The 24,751-nt window shown below is 41.7% G+C and overlaps 1 protein-coding gene across 1 annotated transcript in view; it reads left to right on the top strand.

Annotated features, from left to right (window-relative positions):
- Positions 1-10,010: 10,010 nt before the first annotated feature.
- CHD1 (chromodomain helicase DNA binding protein 1) overlaps positions 10,011-24,751 on the top strand; it is a 63,712-nt gene continuing 48,971 nt past the window's right edge. Inside the window, exons 1-2 of the mRNA XM_054177747.1 lie at positions 10,011-10,329; positions 12,149-12,347. Of these exons, the coding sequence (XP_054033722.1) occupies positions 12,295-12,347 (53 nt within the window). The 5' untranslated portion in view covers positions 10,011-10,329; positions 12,149-12,294. The remainder of the gene's footprint in view (positions 10,330-12,148; positions 12,348-24,751) is intronic.

Here is a 24,751-nt window from a genome sequence, read left to right as displayed (position 1 = left end):
CCAGAAAATTGTGCTCCTATTTAAAATGTTTGAAGATCTGGGCCCTTAACCCACATAGAAAACTGCACACATCCGTTATGATCAATATTTCAATGTAGAAACTGTCTAAGAATAACTCTAACAATGCATAAAACCAACGTAGTAGTTTGTTATGTGAAATGGAAAATCTGGATATTTGCCTCAATTTTTTTACTGACAGAATAGGTAGGTTTTGCTAATTCCTGCACTAATGACTGAAGGAATTCAGTGGATTAATAAGAATACTGCTTAATTTTAATTTGTTATTAGAAAGTGATTACCATTGTTGATGTCATTACAGATGAAAAATCAACATGTAACAAAATGAAATTATGCATATGATTCAAAGCAGCAGCCTGGAAAGATATTTTCTGGCAGAATAAAATTATTTTCTATACATGACTTCTTACAGAGCAGTAGGAAGGAGGAGAAAATAAGTATTTATATATCTATATTGACCTATGGGAGTTTTGCTAGCCTTTCTCAAAAAGAAGGAAAACTGTAGTTATTTACCTATGTAATTAAAATTATTCACCTATGCAAGTCATATCATTTGTAGACTTGTCATGGTTTTGAGCTATCTGGCAGCCAAGCCGCATGCAGCTGCTCTCAAAAAATGCTCTCTCTATCCAGGTGGGATGGGAAGAAAAATCATGAGCTAAATAAAAGGCTCCATGTTTTGACATAAGGAGTTTAACAGAACACAGAGAATGAAGAAACACCAGGAACAACAATAATATGAACAAAGTAATATATCAAGCAAGAGATACAATATGATACACTCTCACCCAATGCTGCAAAACTGCCACTCTGCCCTTACATAACGAGCATGACATGAGTGTGGATGAATGAATGAATGTGAATGCTCCCATTGGCTGGTTCAGCTGGCTATCCTGGCTGTAGCCCCTCCCAACATTTTGTGATAAAATTAACCCTATAATAGGCAAATCCAGGCTATTATCCATCCCTTATTCTATACCTTCTGCATCATGCCCAACAGACTTATTTTATAATTAATATCACAACATTTAATTCACTGGCTGTTCTCACCAAAATCAGATTGTCTTGCAGTACATATTGGAACTCCCCATCTTCCCACATCACCCACCATGTCCACTCAGGTCTCTAGGCAAAAGCAGTCCCTTGAATGTGTTTGCCTTTCCCTGAGGCAGAACTATCAGAGACGATCTTCCCTAACATATTTTTCATGTGCACTCTAAGGGCTTTAACCCCTTATCGGTGCAAGGGAGTTCTGACTGGGCAGGACTCCACTACAGCATCCATTTTTCCCAGCAGCTGGTGCAAGTTAGGGACTATGATACACCCACTCCACACCACACTCTTTGGCCTAGGTGTCTATGACACTGTTTCAAAAATTAGTCCTGTTGCCTGACTCATTTCTTTCTGGGGTACCATGTAGCTATGAGACTTTTACCCCAAAGATCAGGGCAGTGTTCCAGGTGGTTGCATGTGGCACAGGACAGGTTTCCAGAATTCTGGAATTCATGAAAGGCAGGACCTGCTTGAGCAACCCAATCTATTTTTATGACCAGGTGACTCACCTAGTAGATGAAGGAAAAACTGTGGGTGTTGTCTACCTGGACATTAGTAGAGCCCTCAGTACGGTCTCTCACAGCTTAGACAGGTGGACTCCACTACATAAAAAAAATTACTGGATGGCCAAGCCCAGAGAGTTGTTGTGAAGAGAATTAAATCCAGTTGGCAGCTGGTCACAAGTTCTGTTTTCCCTGAAGCTCAGTATTTGGGCCAGTCTTGTTTAGTTTAATATCATTGTCAATGACCTGGATGAGGAAAATGAGTGCTCCATCAATAACTTTGCATATGATGCTGAGGCTCTGCAGGGAAACCTGGATAGGCTGGATCAATGAGTTGAGGCCCTCCACTTGAGTCACAACAATCCCATGCAGGCCTGGGGAAGAGTGGCTGGAAAGCTGTTGTGGTAGGTTGAGAGTTTAAGTTTTAGGGCAGTGGGAATTTTTTCTCAGTTTGGGTTTCAGTCTGTTCAGTCTGTTCTGTGCCAGCCTGATCTTCTTCTCTGCCTGCCTGCTTCTCAGCAAACTAAGCGGAGCTGACCTTGAGATAAGCAAAACTAATTCTGCATGTGCTTTTGAAGCATAATAACATCTCCTTTCCTTAATAACTCCCTTTCTTTCTCTCTCTAACCCCTTTTTGGGGAAAAAGGGAGGTAGGGGGGGAGAGAGGGGGATACAGGGAGGGAAACCCTCCTCTCAAGGAGGGAATTTTGTTGTGTAATTTTTCTTTGCTGTATATTTCTGTATATATATTGTAAATACCTGTATATATTGTGTTATATATAACCTGCTTTCCATATATGCTTGTAAATATAGCTTTGCTTCTCCAACTGAGTTCAGCTGTGGTTTCTTACTCTGTGGGGGAGGGAGAGCTAGGCACTCTCTCAACCTACCACAGCTGTCTAGCAGAAGACAACCTGGTGGGTGCTAGTTAACAGCTGTCTGAACATGAGCCACCAGTGTGGCCTGATGGCCAAGAAGGCCAACAGCACCCTGGCCTGTATCAGGAACAGTGCGGCCAGCAGGACCAGAGAAGTGATTTTCCCCCTGTACTCAGCATTGATGAGGGCCCACCATTAAATACTGTGTCCATTTTTGGGCCCCTCACTATAAGAAGGACATTTGAGTTGCTGAGGCATGTCCAGAGAAGGACAACAAAACTGGTGAAGGGTTTCAAGAACAAGTTTAAAAGCAGCAGCTGAGGGAACTGGGACTGTTTAGTCTGGAGAAGAGGAGGCTGAGGGGAGATCTCACTGTTTTCTACAATTACCTGAAAGGAGGTTGTTGTGAAGTGGTCTCTTCTCCCAGGTATATAGTGACAGGACAAGAGGAACTTCATAAGGTTGTTGTGAGGTTTTGGTCTCTTCTCACAAGTAAATAGCAACAGGAGAAGAAGAAACAGCCTCAAGTTGAGCCAAGGGAGGTCTAGATTAGATACTGGGGGGAAATTCTTTACTGAGAGTGATCCGGCATTGGAACACACTGCCCAGGGAGGTGGTGAAGACACTGTCCCTGGAAGTGTTCAGAAAATGTCTACACATGGTACAGACACAGTTTAGTGGGGCATGGTGGTGTTGGACTTGACAACCCTAGAGATCTTTTGTAGCCTTAACAATTCTATGATTTTATGATCTAGTGGTTGCTTCTGCTATTGTAAGCACATGGCACTTGACTTAGAGGGTTTGTGGGAATATGATGTAGTCAGTCTGCCAGGCCTCTCCATACTTATATTTCAACCATTGTTCTCCATACCACAGAGGCTTTAATGATCTTGTTTGCTAGATAACAGTATATACAGTATATATTTCACATTCATGGATAACCTGTGCAACAGTGTCCATGGCCAAGTTCACTCCCTGATCTCAAACCCATATGCATCTCTTCCTTGATGACCTCAGGTGTTATGGGCCCACCAAGCTATAAATAATTTACCCCTATGTTGCCAGTAGAAATCCACCTGAGCTACTTCACATCTTAGAATCCTAATCCCCCTGCTGATTGTTTTGATGTTCCTCAGTGTCCCTACTCTTAGGTACATAGGTGTACATATGATGTACTTTTGCCACCAGGTTCTCTACTGTAATAAAATGTATCTTTGTATTTTATATTTAATGTTTTCTGGTCGTGGTATCTTCAAACACCACCCTAACTTATTTACAATGTATATTTACAGGTTCTGTTATTTGGCCCAGAACTGGACACAATATTCCAGAGCAGGGGGGAGAAGAATCTCTCTGGACTTACTAACCACACCCCTTCTAATATACCCCAGTATGCCATTGGCCTTCTGGGCTGCAAGGCACATTGCTGGCTCATGATCATCCTGTTGTCCACCGGGATTCCCAGGTCTTTTTGCCCAGAGCTGCCCTCCAACAGATCACCCACAACCTATATAATACATAGGTCTGTTCTTTTCTAGATGCCAGACTGTACATTTGTCCTTGTTGTGTTTCATTAAATTTCTCCCCACCCAACTCTCCAGGCTGTCCAGGTCTCACTCAATGGCAGCACAAACTTCAGGTGTGTCAGCCACTCCTCCCTGTTTTGTGTTGTCAGCAAACCTTTTGACAGTGCACTCTGCTCCTTCTTCCAGGTCTCTGATTAATATATCGAATACTATTGGTCCCAGAACCAACTCCTAAAGGCTCTTGCCATAATTCAGCAGCCCAGATGGGTTTTACTTCTGTGCTGCCAGTTGCTTTGCTTCCAATGTTATAACTACCCCTGCAGGGCATTTGCCACCATCCATGAATCACTATAGAGACAAAGCCCTGGCCACCTTTCTCACTCAGCTCTCCAATAGGCAAATCAGCTTATGGACAGGAATCAAGGAATCTCAGTGTGATACAGCTATGAGTACACTGTTGTGGTAGCAATTACCCCCTGCTGTTCTTCAGCCATCAGCAACCCCAAAACAGAAGTGTCTTCAGGAAGCTGGATAACCATTTATTTCCCTCTGTCTCCAAAGCAGCTATACCCAAGGCCCACTGTATCCTTTTGGGTACTTGAAATACCCCAAGTTGTGCCAAGGACCTTTGGGCCACTTACAATGGAACGTTTATACCCCTCGTTCCCAGAGAGATTCACTTCAGCTTCCAATACTCTTGGGATACCCCTTTCAGCCCAGATATAAAGATGGGCTCAAGCCTTCTATAGTCTCATGGCATTAGGATACACTGTGCACCGGTGTCTGTTAGATCCTTTTACTCCTGTGGGTCTGATGTGCCAGGCCACTGGATTCAAGCAGTCCAGTAAACCTGATTGTGCCTTTCCTCCTGTGGTGGGTGGAGAGAGAAGGCCCAGCTTTCCCTCCCCCACTAAGAAGGAATAAAAAAACCACAGCCAACTCAGCCAGAAAAGCAAAGGAATGTAGCTATATTTACAAGCAATGGGAAAATGCAGGATATGTACACAATATATACAGTATTTACAATATATACAGAAATGTACAGCAAAGAAGCATACAGGAACAGGCCACCCCCCACCTCCGGACAGAGGGGGGTTCCCCCCTGTACCCCCTTCTCTCCCCCTACCTCCCTTTTTTCCCAAAGAGGGGTTAGAGAGAGAAAAAGGCAGTTATAAGGAAGACAAAAAAAGTTAGTAGGCCACCAGGATTAGTGCTTATCTGTTATCAGCCTGGCTAAATGCCCAGAAGCAGACAGGCTGGAAAGGGTGAGCGAAGAGGAACTGAACTGAGGAAAGTTTCAGCTGCACTAAAATTAAAGCTACATTCTACCAATCTACCAATGAAATTCGTTTGGAATACCATGTTTACAAAATATTCAGCCAGAGTGCCCCAGCACTGTCCCTTTCTTAAAGGCACAGCCTCAAATGGTCACACCTCCACTTCACTGTAGACTGGGCCCCTCTGATCCTGATCAGAATTGCATACTTGGAGGTTTCTTCAAGATGATACAAGTAAGATTAGCCCTTGTACTCTGGGGAATATCCCACTGGAAACCTAAGTGGCATTCTTCCTGAAGGAATCCACTTCATTATTGTTTTCCTTCAGAACTCATGTAGCCATGTGTAGTGGTTTGTGCTTTAAGTGGAGTTTAAAAGCTCAAATGATAACAGATTGAGATTCCCCAACCTCCTATTTCCTGCACACACACCCCACCTCCACCCCCACCCCTTTTTTTTGCCCTGGTAAGGTAAAACAAAAAAGGGTAGGGTAAAGGAGAGGTAAATTCACATAAGAAATAGTCTGGGATCAGTTTGGAAGTAGAAGAGGTAAATTTTAAAAAAATATATATATATAATTAAAAAAAAAATTAAATATATATATATAAATAACAGGGAGGGTTCACAAAGGTAAGGGATAAGGATAAATAGGAAAATATACAAAACCACGCCTGGATGGCCTCATATTCCCTGGGTACAAGTGGATTCATTTCTTTAGAAAGCGTGGATGCAGCTTGGAAAGTAGGCTCCGACCATGTGCTCAATGCAGGAAGCAGGAAGCAGCAGCAGACGACCTCTCTCAAGCAGGCAAGGCAAGAAAGAACTGTAAAAGATGCCTGCCCTGTTTATAGGCTTGCTGGACAGGAGGGAGGAGTGGAATAGACCACCTTTGACCCGGGGGACCCCTCCTCCTGGGAGGGGAAAAACCAAGTCTCTCTCTGCCCACCTGGATCAAGTTTCTTTTGTACACCTGGGGGCTGGGTTCTTTCAGCCCCCCATCAAGGATGGGTGTAACCCAGCACACCATGCATGAAGCATCTCTGCTCTTAAGAGCTGAAATACAGCACTATACAAAGAGGACATGTCCTTTTTGACTGATGGAACTCCTAGGACACTCTCTTCACAGTCAAAATGCAAGGCTGTACAGAGGAAGAGAGACCTCTCTCATATTGCTAGAGTTGGCGTGTCAATTCATCCACCATTTGTCCCTGGTCATCTTTCCAGGATACTGACAATGAGGTGGCATATGATGGAGGTGCACTTCATAGATACTTCCTGCATATGCATAGTGTACATGGCACTGTAGGGGACTGCTCATCACTCTGATCATTATAAAACACCTCCAGCACTGCTAAATTCCTCAGGTACAGGATGTCTCTCTCCATGGTGGTTCACTTGCTTCAGTGATACATATCACCTTCCTTTCCTTCATGCCTGACAGAAGTTGCCTCCGTTAGGCTGAGGGCTTGTGTCGGTTTTCCAGGTGCCTTGTGAATGCTCCCCTCCAAGTTGCTTGGCTTCTCTACCCTCTAATTCGAAAGCATTGGCCCTGTTACCCCAGCACCGGCACATCCAGGTAATAATGTGCTCACTTGGGTGAAGGTGAAACCTTTTGCATGTCCTGCAGCTCAGTAAGGGTTAGGGATTGGGTGAATATCTGTGGTTCCTCCTCCTGTTCTAATGATGGCACTGGTTCATCTTCACCCCTCAAGAGGAAAACTGATTTTATTGTAGGTTTCTTCTTCTGTACAGAGTTGAGTGATACCAGGACATATCGGTTCTTTAGTGTAACTGCAGCATCTGCCAGTTGGTTTTTATGTTCAGAGACCTTTTCCCCTTGAGGGCACTGAATAGTGTTGAAAAGAACTCAGCAGGCATGGGCAAGGCCCCAGCACATTGCAGTGATTTGTGTATTTCTGGAATTGCCAGGTTGACATCATACTTTTCCCAAATATTTTACTAGTTTATCAGGATTCTGCACATGATCAGGGGTGAAATTCCAAAACATTGGAGGTTACCACTGTTCTAGGCACTCTCCTATACACCCTACCACTTGTAACTATCCAGCCTCAGCGCAGAATACCCTCTCTGGGTAGTATTCTTGGAAAACACTGTAACACTGAACAAGTCCTGGGACACACAAAGATGACATAGCAACAAGAGTATGCTGGCTTGGACATCCCAAGGATATTCAAAATTTGTAAGAGATGAGAAAACCTCCCCCACTGTCTCACCTATAGACTGGGTGAGATTACTAGTAAATGACAATGCCACATACAAATACCAACTTAGCCTCATGACTAGTGAGCCAACAATATCCAATAGAGTCATATGATAGATCTGATCCATTTTGCTGAGATTATAAACATCACCACAGGGAATACATAAGAGCACAGAAGGATTTTCATAACTACCATGAGAACTAACAGAGCAACACTGTGAACATACATTACTTAACTAATATAAAAAGTGCCTGTAACAAAATTAACAGGTTTTGATCCATTTTTTTATTATCTCAACCCTTTGTGCCCCATGTTGGACACCAAGGTGTAAGCTAAGCCCCATGCAGCTGCTCCCACAATGCCCCCACCCTGGTAGGATGGAAGGGAAAATCAAGAGCAAAATGCAAAACCTGTGGGTTGAGATAAGTGCAGCCTAATAGAACAATACAGAGAACAAAGAAACAATAGGAAAAACAATAATGTTAATGAATATATAAAGCAAGTTATGCTGTGCTCTAGAAACCCCATGCCTCCCTAAGCCAGTCCTCTCCTTGTATAGAAGGCATGATGTCAATATGGTATGCAATACCCTATTTGGTTCAATATCCTGTATGTGACCTCTCCCAGCTTCTTGTGAAAATTTAACTCTATCCTAGTAGAACTCAAGACAACACCTAACACCTAGCATGTATCAGAATTTTTATCAACTTGGTGTTATCTTCTGCTTGTTGTTTAGTCAACAGTTCCTGTGTAAGGTCTGTCCCTTCTGGTTGAACAAGGCAGTGACTTTCTACTATTTCTTTCCTTAAAATTAAAAAGTCCATAACAATAATAAAAATCCTATTAGGGTCTGAATTATCTTTGCCAGTGTGTTTTGCTATTAATTATCTTAATTTAAAACAGTTGTTTTCATTCCAACAGTCCTGAATGTGAACTTCAGTCCATTGATCCTGCAGCACTCTTGTCTATCACAAAATATTGTCCCTCAAGCTCTGGCAAACCCAAGTGCTTCACTAAGGAACACAGTGTATTATACCCATCTTGTAAACTTTAAAGCTCTTTTCTTGGCTAAGACATTCCTGGTGCATTTTTTTGAAATTTAGGGGGAAAATTACTCCTTGCCATCAAACCCTGAGGTTTTTGGGTACTTCCCAAGCATAGAGGTGGTGTCTAAGAGCTGGGCTATTGTAAATGCCTCATCTGGCCTCTACTGCTCCTCAGACAGTGAATCACTGTGTGCTGTGTGTGGCAGCCAATCCCACAACCTACTTCGTGGGCTTAAGTTGCGGGTCCAAGAAATCTCGGGAAGCCAGATGAAAAGTAGCAGGTACATTGGTGACCCAACATCCACTAAGTACTGAAGCTTTGCCCACCCTGGAAGAGCAACCATGAGGCCGGAGAGGTCTCCAGGTGGCTGAGTGTGGTTCAGATGTTGGCTCCTGGCCAACACAACCCTTCAAGCCTGAATTAACAGCTACTGTAACTATCTTCCTCTAGCATACCCACAGTGACTTGCTTCCTCAAACTTCCCTTTGTTCAAGAGCAAGCTGTGTTTTCATGGTGATCTTGGCTTCTTTAATTCTTGCAGGATGCTAAACAAATGTATGAAGGTGTATTGTTGGACGTGAGTCAGTAGTCACTCCACAATCCTCATGACAGTCAACAGAAAGTAACTGTGTGACTGAAGGGCGGAAGAAATTGAGTTGCTTCCTTCTGCAAAGCGGTACTTGGCTGCAGCACTTTTCATCGCTCCAGGAACACTTGGACACACAATTTACATGACTGCTGGGGGACGGGGGTTGCGTGGTTGTATTTTGTTTGGTGTTTTTGTTGTTGTTTGGGGGGGGGGGTTTGTTGCGTGTGGTTTTTTGTTTTGGTGGTTTGGTTGGTTGGGGGGGGGGGTTGGTGGTGTTACTTTTGTTGTTGCTCTTGTTCACTTGCTTTTTTGGTGTCCTTTGGTTTGTTTTTTTACCCTGAAAACGAACGTGAGACGCGTTAAAGAAACCGCTCACATTAATCACTCTGAGAGAGCGTTAGGTTCTGGAACGGAAGGAGGAAGACCAGCCCCCAGCCGGAGGACAGTCCTCATGGAGACGCGTGTCGTCCCAGCAGCAGCACAAGTTTTCCAATTACGCCCTGCTACCACTTTTAACTACGCAGACTAATAAATGCGGTCGTGCTTGTCGCTGGGCTGTGATTTTAGATGGCAAACACACACAAAAAAATGCACTGCGCAGAACGGTAACGAGCGGCCCGCGCGGGGGTTGCGGCCGTACCTCTCAGGTCATGGCGCCCCTCTGGGCCTCTGCTGCAGCCGCGCCATCCCCCGCGCCCTTTCCCTGAGGTGGGCAGGAAGGGAGGTGCTACCTCTAGCCCTAGAGGCTTTGAGCAATTTACCCTGCCCCCGCCGCGACTCTGAGCGGCGCGACAGCGAGCCCCTGTCGCCGCCGACCCGGCCGTAGCTCCTCCTCCTCCTGCCGGTCGCTCCCAGGGCGCAGGGCTGACATCACGCCCGGGGTTTCCATTCGACCGAGGGAGGGGGAGGCTGAGCGGAGTGGCAGCGTGATGGCGGCGGTCGGGAGGATTTAAGCGGTGGCGGAGGAGAGCACCGCAGCGTTGACTCTGATTCTACCCGTGCTTCTCTCTGCCGAATTTGGGGCCCCATTGTTCGAGCCGACGAGCGACCCTAAAGCGCGGGACTGCGAGGAGCCAGCGGGAAGAGCGACGGCCCAGGCCCTGTCGCGGGAGCAGCCCCCGACCCTGAGCTGCGGCACGAACCTCCCTGGTGGGGCGTATCGCAGGCTCGGGCTGGGGCAGCCCTGGGAAGGCCTGGGTGGGCCGGGCGCACGCAGGTAGGCAGAGGCCCGCCATGGCTCCTCTCCTTTTCACCGGCTAGGAGTTGTGCGGCTTCTGAAGATGGACGCGGGGGGAGGAGCACCTAATGCTTAGGAGATGGGGCCCGGGGCCCACTGCCCACTGCCGACCGAGCTGGTTGCCTGGCGCGGGGCTGAGTTCTTCGACCCCCCTCGATGTTTCTGCTGAGGGAGGGACCTGTGAGGGCCGAGGTGGGCAGCCGGAGTTGCGCCGCCAGGGAGGCGGGAGAGCGGCTGTGGCTTTTCTCTGGCCATGGGGGGCGCCGGGCGAAGCGAGAATGAACGACGGCGTCGGCCTTGGAGACGCTGCCAGGAAGCTTTGGCCGGGAGCGGCGCCTGTGCAGGCCGCGCCGTTAGCGGAGAGCTGTCTCCAGGGGCGGTAGGCAGCAGTGGCCTGAGTTCCCGCGGGAGCGCCCTTGGGGCGGGTAGAGGGAGAGCGGCTGTGGGAAGCGGCGGGAGCGGGCGGCCCGGGCTCGGGGGGGAGGGATCGCTGCAGAGCAGGGAGAAATCTTCATCGCTGTGAAAGGTATTTACCGGCGTCTAAAGGGTGCCGGACCCGGGGCTGAGGGGGTGTTTGTGTGGGAGAGCAGGTTGCGGGGAGCTTGCTGCCGGACGCAGTTGAGCGCAGCGTCGCGGCCGGGCCCTGGTGGCCCCTTCGCCGCCGCGGGTTCCCCGACCTCGTTTCGCGGCTGCTGCGTGGTTGCAGGGCTCCTTCATATCCCTTTCCGCTCCTTCATCGCCTTTGTTTGCTGGCCGGAGTGGCGTGGGTGTCTGAGATGATGCCTGAGCGCAGGGCTTTTTCCAGCCCTCAGCGAGACTTCCCACCACCCAACGAGCTTTGGGTTGGGCTGTTGCATGTTAGAGGACAGCAACTCGGGGCCACGAACCAGCAAATGAGCCCCTAATCGCTTTCACACCACTAAATCTGTGAGAGGCGTCGATCTTTAACTGATTATCTGTGAGCTATGCTTGCAGTCCATTTACTGTGAGCCTAAACTCATAAACTGCAATGATCTGATTTAAGATGCTTTTGTACATAAAATAACGATCATTCATCTATGGGATTTTGCCGGTTGGTTTAAAACCAACCTTGTGTTAAGCCGGACAGTCTGTATTCTGACCTCGGCCAACAACTGGCGTTACGTGTGTATCTAGAAGTCTGTCTGCTATGTTTTCTGCATTAAATATGCTTTACTAAGCAGATCTTAGTGATTCTCACCACTGTGATAATTTTTCTTTCAAATGTAGATCTGCTTTGTCCTTTTGCCTATGGCAAAAGTTAATCCGCGAGAAGTAGTGAAGACATGCAGTTTTCTCACTCTGCAGTGCTAAAGAGAATATAATTTCCATGGAATTTCCTATTCTTCAATTGCTTTAGCAGAAATTGCCATCTTTATAGCACCGTCAATGAAAACTTGCATAAAGAAACATAACAGCCTATATGCTGTGACCCAACTACAGTTGAACAAAAAGCTGGACAGGTCATTCCTGTCGTGCAAATGTGTATTTCTTTTATTTCAATTTTATTTTAATTTGTTTTCAGAGTGTAACTAAAAAAGGCCTGTCTTTCTCTTGAGAAGATTTTTGTCTGGTTTTCATCAGGAAAGATTTTTATTTCTTTTTTTCCAGATAAGAAAATGGTGATAAAATGTTCAGTTATGGACAATCAAATAGGTACTTTTCAGTTAAAAACCTGACATCAAACATGATTCCCTCTTTCAGTGCCAGTTATTTTTGGTATCTTTTTAGTTGCAAACTTACTTTCAAATTGTGTCAATGTTTTCCTTTACTATTTTAGGTATTTTGGGAGACATCTTGAATACTTGCAAAGAATACTAGAGGAAATACATCACCTGGAAAACGTACAGAATACCACAAAGTAGATTGTTGCTATCCACCTTGTAACCAGAGTGGACTTATCACTCAAACTTCATAGTATCTACAATGAATGGGAATAGTGATGAAGAAAGCATAAGAAACAGTAGTGGAGAGTCAAGGTAAGAGCACTTTCACATTTTGGTTATTCTTGGCTGTGTGTTCTCCTATTTCATTCACTAAAACTGATTTATATTTGATCTCTGTGCCAAAGCTTTTTAGTTAGCAAGAAAACCACATTTCTGGGGGCTGGATATGATTTCTTACAGTTGTTTAATCTGTTTCTTCCACTCACATTGCTTCACCTAGTAATTTTAATGGATCTTGTACACATCTTACATAATAAAGCTTAAATAGTATTAAAATGGTGTGAGCATCCCAAGAGAATGGTACTGCTCTTTTGAGGGGGAAGAAGAAGGTTGTCAAAAGCTGAAACATTGAAATAAAAAGTTAAAATGTAACTACTGTCTACAAAGTGCAAGGCACACATGCATAATAATATATGTTGTATAAAACCTCCATTTGACTATCTTTAAAGGGAAACAGTGGGCTCTTCATCTTATTTTTTGATGAAGATTATAGTATACTGGCAGAGCAGCATAACTGAAAGTGTTAACTTTGTTTTCTGAAGTGAAGTACAGTTTTCCTCATGCTTTTTTAATTCTCCTCCTCTGTCCTCCAGTCTAATACTGAGTGCTAGTCTTATGTGCGGAATGTTTACTTGTGTTGAAGAGCCTGATTAAAATTTCCATGCATCCATGGAGGATAATAGTCAAATTGTAGGTGTGGAATTAAGTTTTCTCTCTAGATGAGTGCTAAGGTCAAAAAGTCACTCCTGCACTAGAAGATTTAGATTTCAAAACCTAGAAATGTGATAAATGTTGAAGGTTTAAGAATTCAAAGTAAACTGGCAAACAAAAAAGTTGTTTTAGTCTTCTCTTCTAGAGGTGGTTGTGGCCCATTAGTCTAGTCACTGTAATCTGTGGTTGTGGTTAGTCTACCCACTTTTCTTTCTGCCTGACTTTCTGATCACAGCCTGTGGAACCAGTTAGCTGATTTTGTCAGTCAGAGGGTCATAAAGAAAACTATGTTCTGCAGATGTTATGGAAACTTCCAGTTGGGTAGAGAGATCTAAATTGTTGCCTCAAGTGAAGAAATGCAAGATGGTAATTGCTAGTTGATCAGTCAGTGCTTGCTGACCATTAAGTATGTAAGAGTGTGGGGAAAAAGGGGAAGAGAGAGTTGTTGTTGAGCTGAATTAAGGTGCACATCACAAGGAAATCTATGAACAGGAACACTGAAGAAACTTTAACTTCTGTGTACTTTTATGTCAAGCTTCCTGTTATGCAAAGGAATGTCCTAGAAAGACAGTAAACTTTTCAATCTTGCAAATAATTTGTAAGCTCTAATACATAATAATTTTCAAAAATTTCTGCTTCCAGTAAAGTTGATAGTGTTGCAGTTAGCAAATTAATCTAGAATATTAAATTAATTAATCTAGAAGCTTCTGGTAAAGGAAGACTTTTTCTAGTTACTTTAGAAATGCCTTGTAATAGTGTGAGCAAGGCTACTCTGTAAGACCTCTAAATGTAAGACTTCAAGTTTGAACTTCATTAGGGGAAATCTGATGTTATGTGTGAACTTTTTTACTGCTTGAAACTAGACAGCTTGCTAAAGATAAGTGGGAAAAATCCTTTTTATTGAACTGTGAATACCAGTGTATCAGTTCTTGAAAAGCTGTAGCAGTTCATAGGACTAAACCAGCCTAACGTTGTAAGGTTCTCAGCAGCATCATTAAATATCAGGAGGATGTGTTGTACTCAAAACTTGTTGCTTGCCTGTGAAGTGAGACTTTATTCTCTATCATAAATGCCTTGTGAACATAACTAAGAAAGAGCTCAGAAAAAATTTTAAACTTAGAAGTACTTTTCTTCCTAGGCTTGTGTAAGTCATTACGCCTATAGCCTAATCCAGAGGCAGGTCATGGAAAACTTATTTTCATGTTTGCTGTGTTATCTGGTACCTTTTTTTAATGAAAGATGAAAGCTTTCCATTTTGAAAGATGGAACCTTCTGTCTAGCCTAATTCTATTATTAAAATAATCATTGCCAAAGGAGTGTGACACAGGATATCTTTGTATGACTTGCCCCTGTCATTCAGGCTCTTGGGTCTTTTTCTGGTTTTTGTAAGTATCTAGAACTTAGATGGTTTTTACTTGGGCAGGTATTGCCTTACCTGCAGCTGCAGGCAGATAGCTAAATGTAGCTTGGGAAATATTGGTGTGTTTAGCCTTCAAATCTGGAAATGTGAATTCTACAGAATGAAAGTAGTGATCAGTAATGAAATAAGTTTACTAAACTTCTAGTTCTCTGTTCCATTCAGAATGCTGTGGGGTGAAGTGGAATGAGTGAAGAAAGCAAGTGAGAATTGCAGCTGGGAATAAATGGCAAAAATCAAACCCTTAAGAACTGGTAGATATGAAGGCAAACACTTCTTGTGGTTACTGTTTAGATTATCACTGTGGTTTTTTTTGTATTTCTATTTTTTGTCCCTTCACAAATTTGTCCATGTTACAGATAGAATAAAGCCATTCACTTCCCTTTATATGGTATAAACTTCCATGGCAATCATTCTGGAGTTGACAGTCTTGATAACAAGGTAATGTTTGTGAGGCACCATCATTACATAAGAAAGCTCAAAGAAAAGCAGTGGGTCAGGGCTAGTTTTACAAAAATACACACACCTCATGGAGACTGCACTGTACTGCTTTTTGGAAACACTTTAACTTGTGAAAGTTGTGGAAAGCCTGTAGAGCTCTCAGCAGTAGGCAGACTGGAGAAGAGACTTGGCATAAACCTTCCATTTTATGCACTAGTTAGCATTGTGGTAAGGAATTGTAGCTGTCCTTTACTACTTGTGACTGGCTGTGAAGGTGGTTTTTCTGAAGTGTGTGAAAGGATTGTCAAAAGTGCTATGGTCCTGCACTCCTTTCCTGCATTGTATCTATTATTCTATTAGATGAGCAGAAAACTTTCCCTTGCTCCAGGTGTTGAGCATCAAGTTCAGTTTTGCTACAGGTGCAAAAGTGCACCCCTTGTGTTTTCATGATTGAATGATTAGCCATACTGTGCACCTTCCTTGCTTGTTTCACCCATCTCTGAAGCTGTAAATTAGTACTAAACCAAGCATGATAGAAATTGTAGATGAGCATAAGCACTGTTACCTAGACTTGCTTGCTTGATGTTCTGATTTCTATTTAATAATGAAAGTTTAATTGGCAAGGAAGGGCAGTTATACCTGAACTACAAGACAAGCTCCAGGTAGAGCAGGGGCTGCAGAAGTGAAACATTAGTGCTTATTGAATGCCAATCTGATTTCCCATCTCTTTAATCTCTGTATGTTTCCTGAACAACAAGATACAGAGGACTTGAGAAAACCTTTCTTCTCTTTAGTCAAAAAGGACTCTGCTCAGTGCCACCAAACTGGATAGTATCTGGCTGGTATTGTACTTCCATTTTTGCAGTAAGCTAGAAAGCAGATACTTACAACAGGAAATTTTCTTTATGCACTTGAAAGCTGTTAATATATAATAGTTATTTCAATGGGTTTAATACGCTTTATGGATTGAATAGTCTGTGGACTGCAAGAGATGGTTAAATAAAGCCTGCTTTGTCAACAGGCTTCAATTTACTGTATACATTCATACCTTCTGTAGAAGATTTTAAAAAAATAATTGGAAGCCACAACTTTAGGTTCTCACTTCCAAGAAGTCTAACTCACAATTAAAAGTGGGAAATTCCCCAAACATATTAGAAGAATTAGTCCCATGTGCTGGCTTCTTTCTAGTAGAAGTTTAATAGATAATATTAATAAAAATATGTGTATATGGCAAGAGAGCATGCAACTAATACATACGAAGATATATACTCAAGTTAGTGCACAGAATTATCAGATCAGCAAGATTACACAAGTGGTAAAGGGGAAATTCCAGAACTTGCTATGAATAGCTAGTGGATAAAGCAAGCTCTTCGCTTCTGTCAGTCTAGTTTGTTGGAAATGATCTGGTACAGAATTAAGCATAGTGAAAGATGAGGTGTCCCAATCCAAGTTAAAAGCATCTTTTCGCTTCTTTTTATAAAAAAATCAGATACAATGTGTATCAAAATGCAAGTGTTTTTGTATAGAAACCTTTCAAAGTGAAAGAAGAAATGAGAAATTGGTGACGCAGCTTTCATTGCACATACCTCTAGTCTGCCTTCTATGGAGTTTGTCTGTGTCCTGATCTTTAGCCTGACTTGCAAATAGCTGTTCTAGCATCAAAGCTGTTCTGGAGAACAAGTCTTAAGAAGAACAGCTGAGGGATCTGGCATTCTTTAATCTGGGGAATAGGGGGCTGAGTGGAGACCTCATTACTCTCTACAACTTCCTGAAAGGAGATTGTAATGAGGTGGGGGAAGTTGGTCTCTTCCCTGAAGTAACTAGCAAATTTCAAACATAATAGTAGGCTGCCCAGGAAAATGCTGGAGTCACCACCCCTGCATGTGTTAAAAAACTTGTGGTCATGCACTTCAGGACATGGTTTAATGGCGATGGTGGTCTTCAACTGGCGGTTGGACTGGATGATCTTAAAGGTTTTTTCTGTGTCCCATAAAAATGCAGGAAAAATGAAGAACCCCTTTGGGAAAGGTAGAAAAGGAAGTGACCAAGGTTGTTATAGCTACTTCACAGCTGTTGCCTCCCTGGATTTGCATTATGACATCTGTTTCTTTAAGTAAACAAACAATTTTGCTGTCAGATAGGGTTGCCTTTAATTCAGCAGCTATTTTAAAAGTGTGAAATATTCTCACTTATTATTTGGTTTTCAGTAGTAGCTTACATAGATTATTTATAGAAAAATATATTCTTAGATTCTATCTCCTTTTCAACTTAAAGGAGGATAAACCATGTCTGGTATTCTGATGGTACAAATTGTTAAAATAGGAGGCTGTCTTCAAGCTCTGAAAAGCTTGTAAACTTCTCTCAAGCTGATTAAAATTAGTTTTGCCTTGTTAACAGCTGTCTCTTAGGGGTATGTATTTCAGGAGATCAAGAAAGCTTCTGTACCTCTTTGACTTTTTTTCCTATGAACTTCCAAAACTCAAGCAATTACATTTTGGAGCACATTACATTGGAGCACAAGCCCTATGAGGAGAGGCTGAGGGAGCTGGGGTTGCTTAGCCTGGAGAAGAAGAGACTCAGGGGAGACCTTACTATCTGAAGGGAGGTTGTAGACAGGCAGGGGCTGGTCTCTTCTCCCAGGCAGCCAGCACCAGAACAAGAGGACACAGTCTTAAGCTGTGCCAGGGGAGGTTTAGACTGGATGTTAGGAAGAAATTTTTCACAGAGAGAGTGATTGCCTGTTGGAGTGGGCTCCCTGGGGATGTGGTGGAGTTGACACCACTGGAGGTGCTTAGGAGGAGACTTGATGGGGTGCTTGGTGCCATGGTTTAGTTGATTAGATGGTGTTGGATGATGGGTTGTGTTATAAATGCAATAGTGGTTTGTGATTTGTGTTACAGAATGCGATTTCAGGGAAGCTTGGTACCAAGGCTGGATGGTTGGTTTGTTTTGGGAACAGAGGGTAAATACTCAGACTGTTTTGACTTTAACAAGGAGCCTTATACAAATCTTCCCAGAGCCATGGAATGTTTATCTTAGATAAGGAGGGCCTGGACACACCCGTGCCTGTCCTTGTGTGAGAAGATGTGGTTCTTCATCTGTGACCTGCCTCATCTGTGACCCCTACCACAAAGAAGATGCATGCTCAAGAAACCCAAGAAGTTTCTAGAACTTACTATCATATCCCTGCCTTCTATTAAGCATAAGCATGCATATGTAGATGATGTAGCTATATAAAGAAAAGGTAGTATTTGTGAGACGCTTTTTGGCAGAGACTGGAGATATCTGTGGGGGGGAAGTCTCTGCAGCCCGGCGCGTCATTTCTCTCCTTTTTGTTCCTGCTGCTTGCTTGCTTCTGCTTTTTAATAAAACAACTCTCACAAGAAACTTAGAAATTTTCTTGTGCGGCCCGTTTATAACAATTGGACATGATGATCTTGAAGGTCTCTTCCAATCTGGTTTATTCTATTCTAGTTTAAAAATTCCAGCAAATGAGCTTTCTAAATTTCCAGTGATGCTGGTAGGCGTTTCAGTGTAATTGTTGCTGTTGCTGACACAATGAAGAAAACCGGCAATGCCATGCTCTGTGGGAAAGGGGAGAAGGTATTACACTATATAGCAGATTTAAGTTCTTGGAAAAATGTCTTGCAGCACATCATGATGCAGTGTGGAACATGTGTACTAAAACAGAAAACTACCAAAAAACCCCCAAACTTTTAAATTTGTGTAGTTTTTCCTAAATTCTGTATTGATTTGCATAGTTTTATACTTAAGTTTCAGAACAGCATTCTTAAGAAATGTTCACTCCTGCTTTGTTCAGGTCTTCAGCCCTTTAGAATGTTTATAAACCAGCTTTTTAGTATAAGCTATTCTTTTAAATGCCAAATCTATTCACTCTGTGAATAGTATCAACAACAGTGGGGATTGGAGAGGGCAGCACTACCAGTGTGAGAATTGTAGAACCCTCATCAACAGGTGAATATGGATTGGTGAGCACAGAGCGTTTTCATACCACTGCTTGGACTACTCAAAATGTGTGAAAATTGATAAAACTCAGAGAAGAGGTAGCTGCAGTTAAAGGAGAACTTTTGAAGCCTCGGCCTGAATTACTCCTTTACTGTGAGGTGATGACAGATGTAAATTTTCTCATAGAATGCATGTGCATGTGTATCTTTTGTTACATAATTCCATCTTTACTCGTAGGGTTAGTACCTAGCATACCAAGATTTTATCTGAGTTACTGCTTTTGTGGAAGAGTCATAGGTAATCCTGTGAAAAGAATTACAGATTTATATTCAATTCTAACAGCCACAGATTGCTTAATTTGTCTGGGTTGGGGAGAAAGGAAGGCTTCTCTCCATTATGTTATTTTTTTTTATCCCTTAGTCCAGTGGTTTCAAAAATTGCTGTTTGCATGTTCATATGAATAAAAAACTATTTGAGCACACACCTTACCTTTGATATGTGTATAGTTAACTTATAAATTACATATATCCACTGCTTTTCTAGTACCTATAGTAACATTCCCAAGAAACAGGAATTTTTGAAGGATGAGATAAAGATTAAATTATATGTTAAAAAAAAAGAGTAACTTTGTTAGTGGCAAAAATTATTTTTTATAGTCTTCAAAAAATTGAATATTGTTACTTATTAAACCTTGGTTTAATACCTTGAAGGTATGGTTTCAAGTCTAGTTTAGTACTTGGTTTTAATGGCTGGCCAGCTGAGAAGGATACCTCACAAAGATATGTGATCCAAATGCAAGATATGCCTAATTGATTGTGCTTACTAAACAGTGATACTAACTTTTTTCAATCCTATTAACTAATTATGCAGGAGTGTTTCTTAAAATTATTAAATTTCACCTGTCCTAATGTCAATCACCTCTTACAAATTAATCAGAAGGAGTTGTATTTTTGTTTTTAATAAATGGGTTCAAAACCCACTGACGTTTTTGGAGGATTTTTAAACAGGCCAAAAATTTCTGTCAACAGCTTTTTAAGTTTAGAGCTATGGAAGCTTTTAAGTGACATGTGTGGTGGGTGCTTTTGGCAATAATACTGCATAATGGTGGAGACCTTTCCAAACATTGGTTTGCAAAATGCTTTCTTCACTGCATGTGTTTTTTTGAAAAGCAGTTGCTTCCTCGTTGTTAAAATGTCACTTGGAAAGGATGCATTAAGTGTGTTTATATTTTTAAAATACCTGCTAGGTCACATGTTACTGATGACCTCAGAAAGGGTCAGCAAATCTGGAACACCTCTCTTTTTGAAAAAATTAATAAAACCAAAAGAAATCTTTCCACAACTCCCAGACCCCATCAAAAGCTAATCTTCAAGGTCAACAGTGCTTTAAAGCAGTGAACCTCTCCTGGTACAATGTTGGGGTTTTTTTATGGTCACTCTTCTTCTCATTATAAGGTATTATAAAAAATTTACTGTCCAAGAATCTTGTTTTCATGACATTAACCATATTAATGATATTCTTTCCTTCTTGGTATACTCCTGGCTCCAGGTTCTTTGCTGCAGTAGCTTGCCTATGGTCAATGCAGTGGATGAATTTCCTGTGTGATGCTGCACCAATCACCCCTACTCTAATATGTGGTTTTATATCAGTCAAAGCAGCCACTTCATCAATGGTTGCAGTTGCACAATTTTTCCATAAAACTTTTCTTTTAAAAGAAATAATTCATTTTTGTGAGTATATTTTCTCCAGTACCTATTTCCTTTAGTGGTTCACAAAGTAGTTGTGTATTTCATCATTTAAAGACTCAGCAAATACTGTGACTTGGAACTTGTTACATATATCACCCAGGATGCTTTACCTGCTATGGAACACAGGTTTCTCAGACATGAGTGACATTGCTAATGTCAATTCATACATTAAATATTTGTAAAGCTGAATTGTGGCTTGGGTTTGATTTGTGGTTTTGGTATTTTGGGTTTGCTTTGTTTTGTGGATTTATTTAGTGGTTTGTTTGTTTTTTCTGGGTTTTTTGTTTTCTTGGACTTTTAGTGAGCTTTTTTGTCTTTTTTCCCTGTTGTTTGGTTTTGTTGCTGGGCTTTGTGGATTGGTTGGTTTGTTTTTAGATTAAAAATAGATTATACCTAGAAGTTCCAATATTTTCTTCATATACCTGCATGGGTAGTCTTGCATAATTCCTTGGGTGTATGCAACCCTATTTGGAGACCACTGCAACCTCGTCTTGATGCTAGGAGCGGCACGGTGCAGATGTTACACTTTCCTGTACACCTTCGGGTAAAGACTGCAGCTAGAGGATTGTATCCTTAGATGATGCTAAAGCCTTTAATTAAATCCTGGGTTGTCTTCACTTCAGTTAATAGAGGTATGCATAGTGTTTCTTCACCAGGGATGCTAGCTTTGAGATGTAAGTTCTGAGCTAAAGGTGACTGAGTCCTGCTCACATGATAAGAAAAACAGTGACTTGTTAAATTTTGTGTAAGCTGACACTACATGTGAAACAAAATTTAAAAGGCAAGTATAGATAATGTTCCAGTAATTTGACATCTAAAGAAGCAAAGTACTAGAAAGGATAAGTCTCTGGATATTGAGTTGATATGGTCTAGCAAAGTGGAACTATCTGTGCTGAGTAGAAGCTGGAACTGCTACAGCAGTTTTTCAGTAAGAATTTTTAGCTCCCCTTTTTTTGTTACAGACATGGCTAGAAAATGCCACAGAAATATTTTACTTTCCCATTTGTTATGAGGGGAAAGGTAGTTCTTTATTCTCTTTCATCCTTTGTCCTAAGCAAGGTTTTGCACATTCTGGTGGTTTTCTTGAAAAAGGTAGCTAGGTCTGTATTCTTACTTAATTGTTTCTTGCTTAGAAGTATTGTTTAAAAAACAAGCTGCTCTTTTATATCAGAAGTTGATCAGTAGTTGGCAAGTTAGTAGTCTAGTATGATAATGTTCTAAAACTGTTTCCTGGGAGAGGAAAAAGAAGTTACTAATCAAATGCATGATTTCTTTCTGTCTGCCTTGTAGATACTTACCTTTAGAGATAGTTACCAAATAAGTCTTGTTAGGCAGTAGAGTTGGGTTTTTCGTATTGATACAAAAAGATTTTCCTTTAACAGCTGGCATTTCACCTAGTTTTGGTAGGCAATGCATTTGTAGACTTCAAACCCCTCCCCTCCCCATCAGGGAGGAAAAGCTGGGACAGTCTTGCCCCCAGAAGTGTGTGGGATTGTGGCCTTGGCATAAGTCTTCCTTTTGATTGCAGTCTCCTAAGTTCTAAATAGTTAACATAATAAAAACTTTATGCCTCATTTTGAAAATGTGTGTTTGTGTTGGAAACTCAGCACTTAACCTGAAATTCTTAGTGTATGATTTGTGTTTGCCTCAGACTGCCTATTACTGTTGGTTCAAATACTTTTAAATTTCTTAGTTCTAACTGCTGGGCATTTATGGGTTCTGCATGCTGTGTAGTTTTGCTCAGTATTGCAGTGTGTTTTTATCGCGTATGTTTATGCAGAACTTCTTTCTGTATTTCCTCATTTATACCTCCTTTGCAAACAAGTGTTTTAGATTGGGTGTTATAACTGTCTTTGTGGAGGTCATTCTTCACCAGTGTTCTGGTGAAGCTTAAGTTGAAACACCCTATGAAGCACATGGTGAAATAAACATGTTGGTAGTTTTCAGAGCCTATCAATTATTGAGCCTGTGATGAGCGAATGAGAAAGTTCTTCACAATTCAGTAGAAATGAAGTCATATCTGTTAATCTTATTATTTTTTTCCATGTATGGTAGTTGCAAGAACACCTCTGTATGTGAAGCATATGAGTTAAGTATACAGGCAGATACTCTCTGGTTTCACACATCTGTGTTATCTTGGATTATTAGAGGTCAAGTACGCTGTAATGCAGATTAGTCTTGTGTGCTCAAATTCCCATAGTGCTTTTTACTAGTTAATTTTGAAGGTTTTTTTTGAGCATGGCCATAGCATCCTCAACTACCTGAAGGGAGGTTGTAGACAGACGGATGTTGGTCTCTTCTCCCAGGCAGCCAGTACCAGAACAAGAGGACACAGTCTCAGGCTGCGCCAGGGGAGGTTCAAGTTGGGTGTTAGGAAAAAGTTCTATACAGAGAGAGTGATTGCCCATTGGAATGCGCTACCGGGGGAGGTGGTGGAGTCACTGTCATTGGAGGTTTTCAAGAGAAGACTTGATGAGGTGCTTGGTGCCATGGGTTAGTTGTTTAGGTGGGTTGGGTTGTTTGATGGGTTGGACGCGATGATCTTGAAGGTCTCTTCCAACCTGGTTTATTCTATGTATTCTAATTCAATAAATGTTCTGGCAAGTCCTTGCTGTTTCTCTTAATTTTAAAATTACTCTCTGCTACTCAGTTGTGTTCTCAGATTTTCTTACGCTGATTTATATCTATTAGATAAGAAAGCTTAAGATGTTGCTGACACTGCAGCCTCTAAACATTATTTTTCTGCTTTTCTCTCTTCTATGTACCAATTAGCAGTTAGTCTATGATAGTGATCCTGCATTGTCCTTCTTACACAGTGTCATTAGGACATCCCTAACTAAATTCTGATGAACACTGTCATTTTCCTTTCTTATTTCTTGTATTTTCCTTTAGTTATCTCTTTTAAATTCTACCTGCAAGTTTTTTTGTAGTCTTGCATTTATTAGTAAAATGGTTGAATATTGATTTAATATTTTTCACTCTTCTCAGAGGTTGCTGTTGCACAATATGCAGTTGGCTTGTATTAGTCTGCCCTTGTTGAAATCAGGCCAATGTGTCATGACAAGCAGGGTTTTACTTCGCTTGCCCCTCTCATAAGCATAATGGCAATTCATTCCCAGAGTCCCAGCTTTGAGAGCTAGTTCGCAGGGTATGAAGTCTGTATTTTTTCTGAATATTGCTCCACAGCTGCTAGCACGTTTGTATTACTTATAGAGACCTTAAATGGTAGCTGGTCTCTTCACATAAAGAAAAAGATTTGGAAATAGCGTTGGGTGTTTTTTTAATCAAACTCCAGAGCAACTAGTACCATCTACTAAACCTTTTCCCACCCCCACCCTTCCCCCTCCTCCTCTCTCAGTGCTTTGTTTTGAACTTGCCAATTAATTTCTGTGTTGGAGAACACGGATTAAAATTTTCCATCAACTTTGAATCTAACTGAAGTGAGTTTTACTTGGATAACTGAAATGGATTGCTTATTTATTTTTGGCTTTTTTTTTTTTTTTTACCTTTTTTTTTTTTTTGGCATCCTTTTTAGGTTTAGTAATACTCATTATTATTGCCCTCTTTGAGCAAGCCTTGTCCTGTACAGAAGTACTTGAGCTCTTCTGAGCATGTGGAGGGAAACAGCACACTTTACCCCTTCAGAAGAAGGAAGCTTCACCATGATGTTTGTTTCTCTTCCTTTCAAAGTTGACAATTGCAAATTGTTGGTAGAGATGCAGTCTACCACGGTCTATTTATAAAAATAGCTTCAGGTCTTCTTTACTAGTGCAGTTTTCTTGGTATTAGCACAGGCAGAAAGAGGAGTAATTTTTTATTATTATTATTTTCCCTATTGTCAGTTAAGTATGTTCTAGAGCAGATGATGATAAATTCACTCTGTTCCCTCCCACCTTTGACTGTCTGCCAGGTGAATTGTGCTGACAAAGATCAGCTAGATTTTGGTACTAGCTTTTGGTGTTTATTGGTTTTGATTCTGGCTTCAGAATCTGGTTTCTAGGTTTTTACAGCCAGTGTGTATATAACTTGAAATTACTTTCTCTGTGGTCATGTAATTCCAATTTTTTTTTTCCTATTGTCTTTGAAATATGGTAGTATTCTTACTAAAAGCTTCATGAAGTTGGTGAAAACCGAATGTTTCTAAATTTTTGGTT

This window comes from Dryobates pubescens, chromosome Z, assembly GCF_014839835.1.
Source record: "Dryobates pubescens isolate bDryPub1 chromosome Z, bDryPub1.pri, whole genome shotgun sequence".
Taxonomy (NCBI): domain Eukaryota; kingdom Metazoa; phylum Chordata; class Aves; order Piciformes; family Picidae; genus Dryobates; species Dryobates pubescens.
The sequence above is the reverse complement of the archived record's forward strand: the minus strand, read 5'-3'. Positions and strand labels throughout refer to the sequence as shown.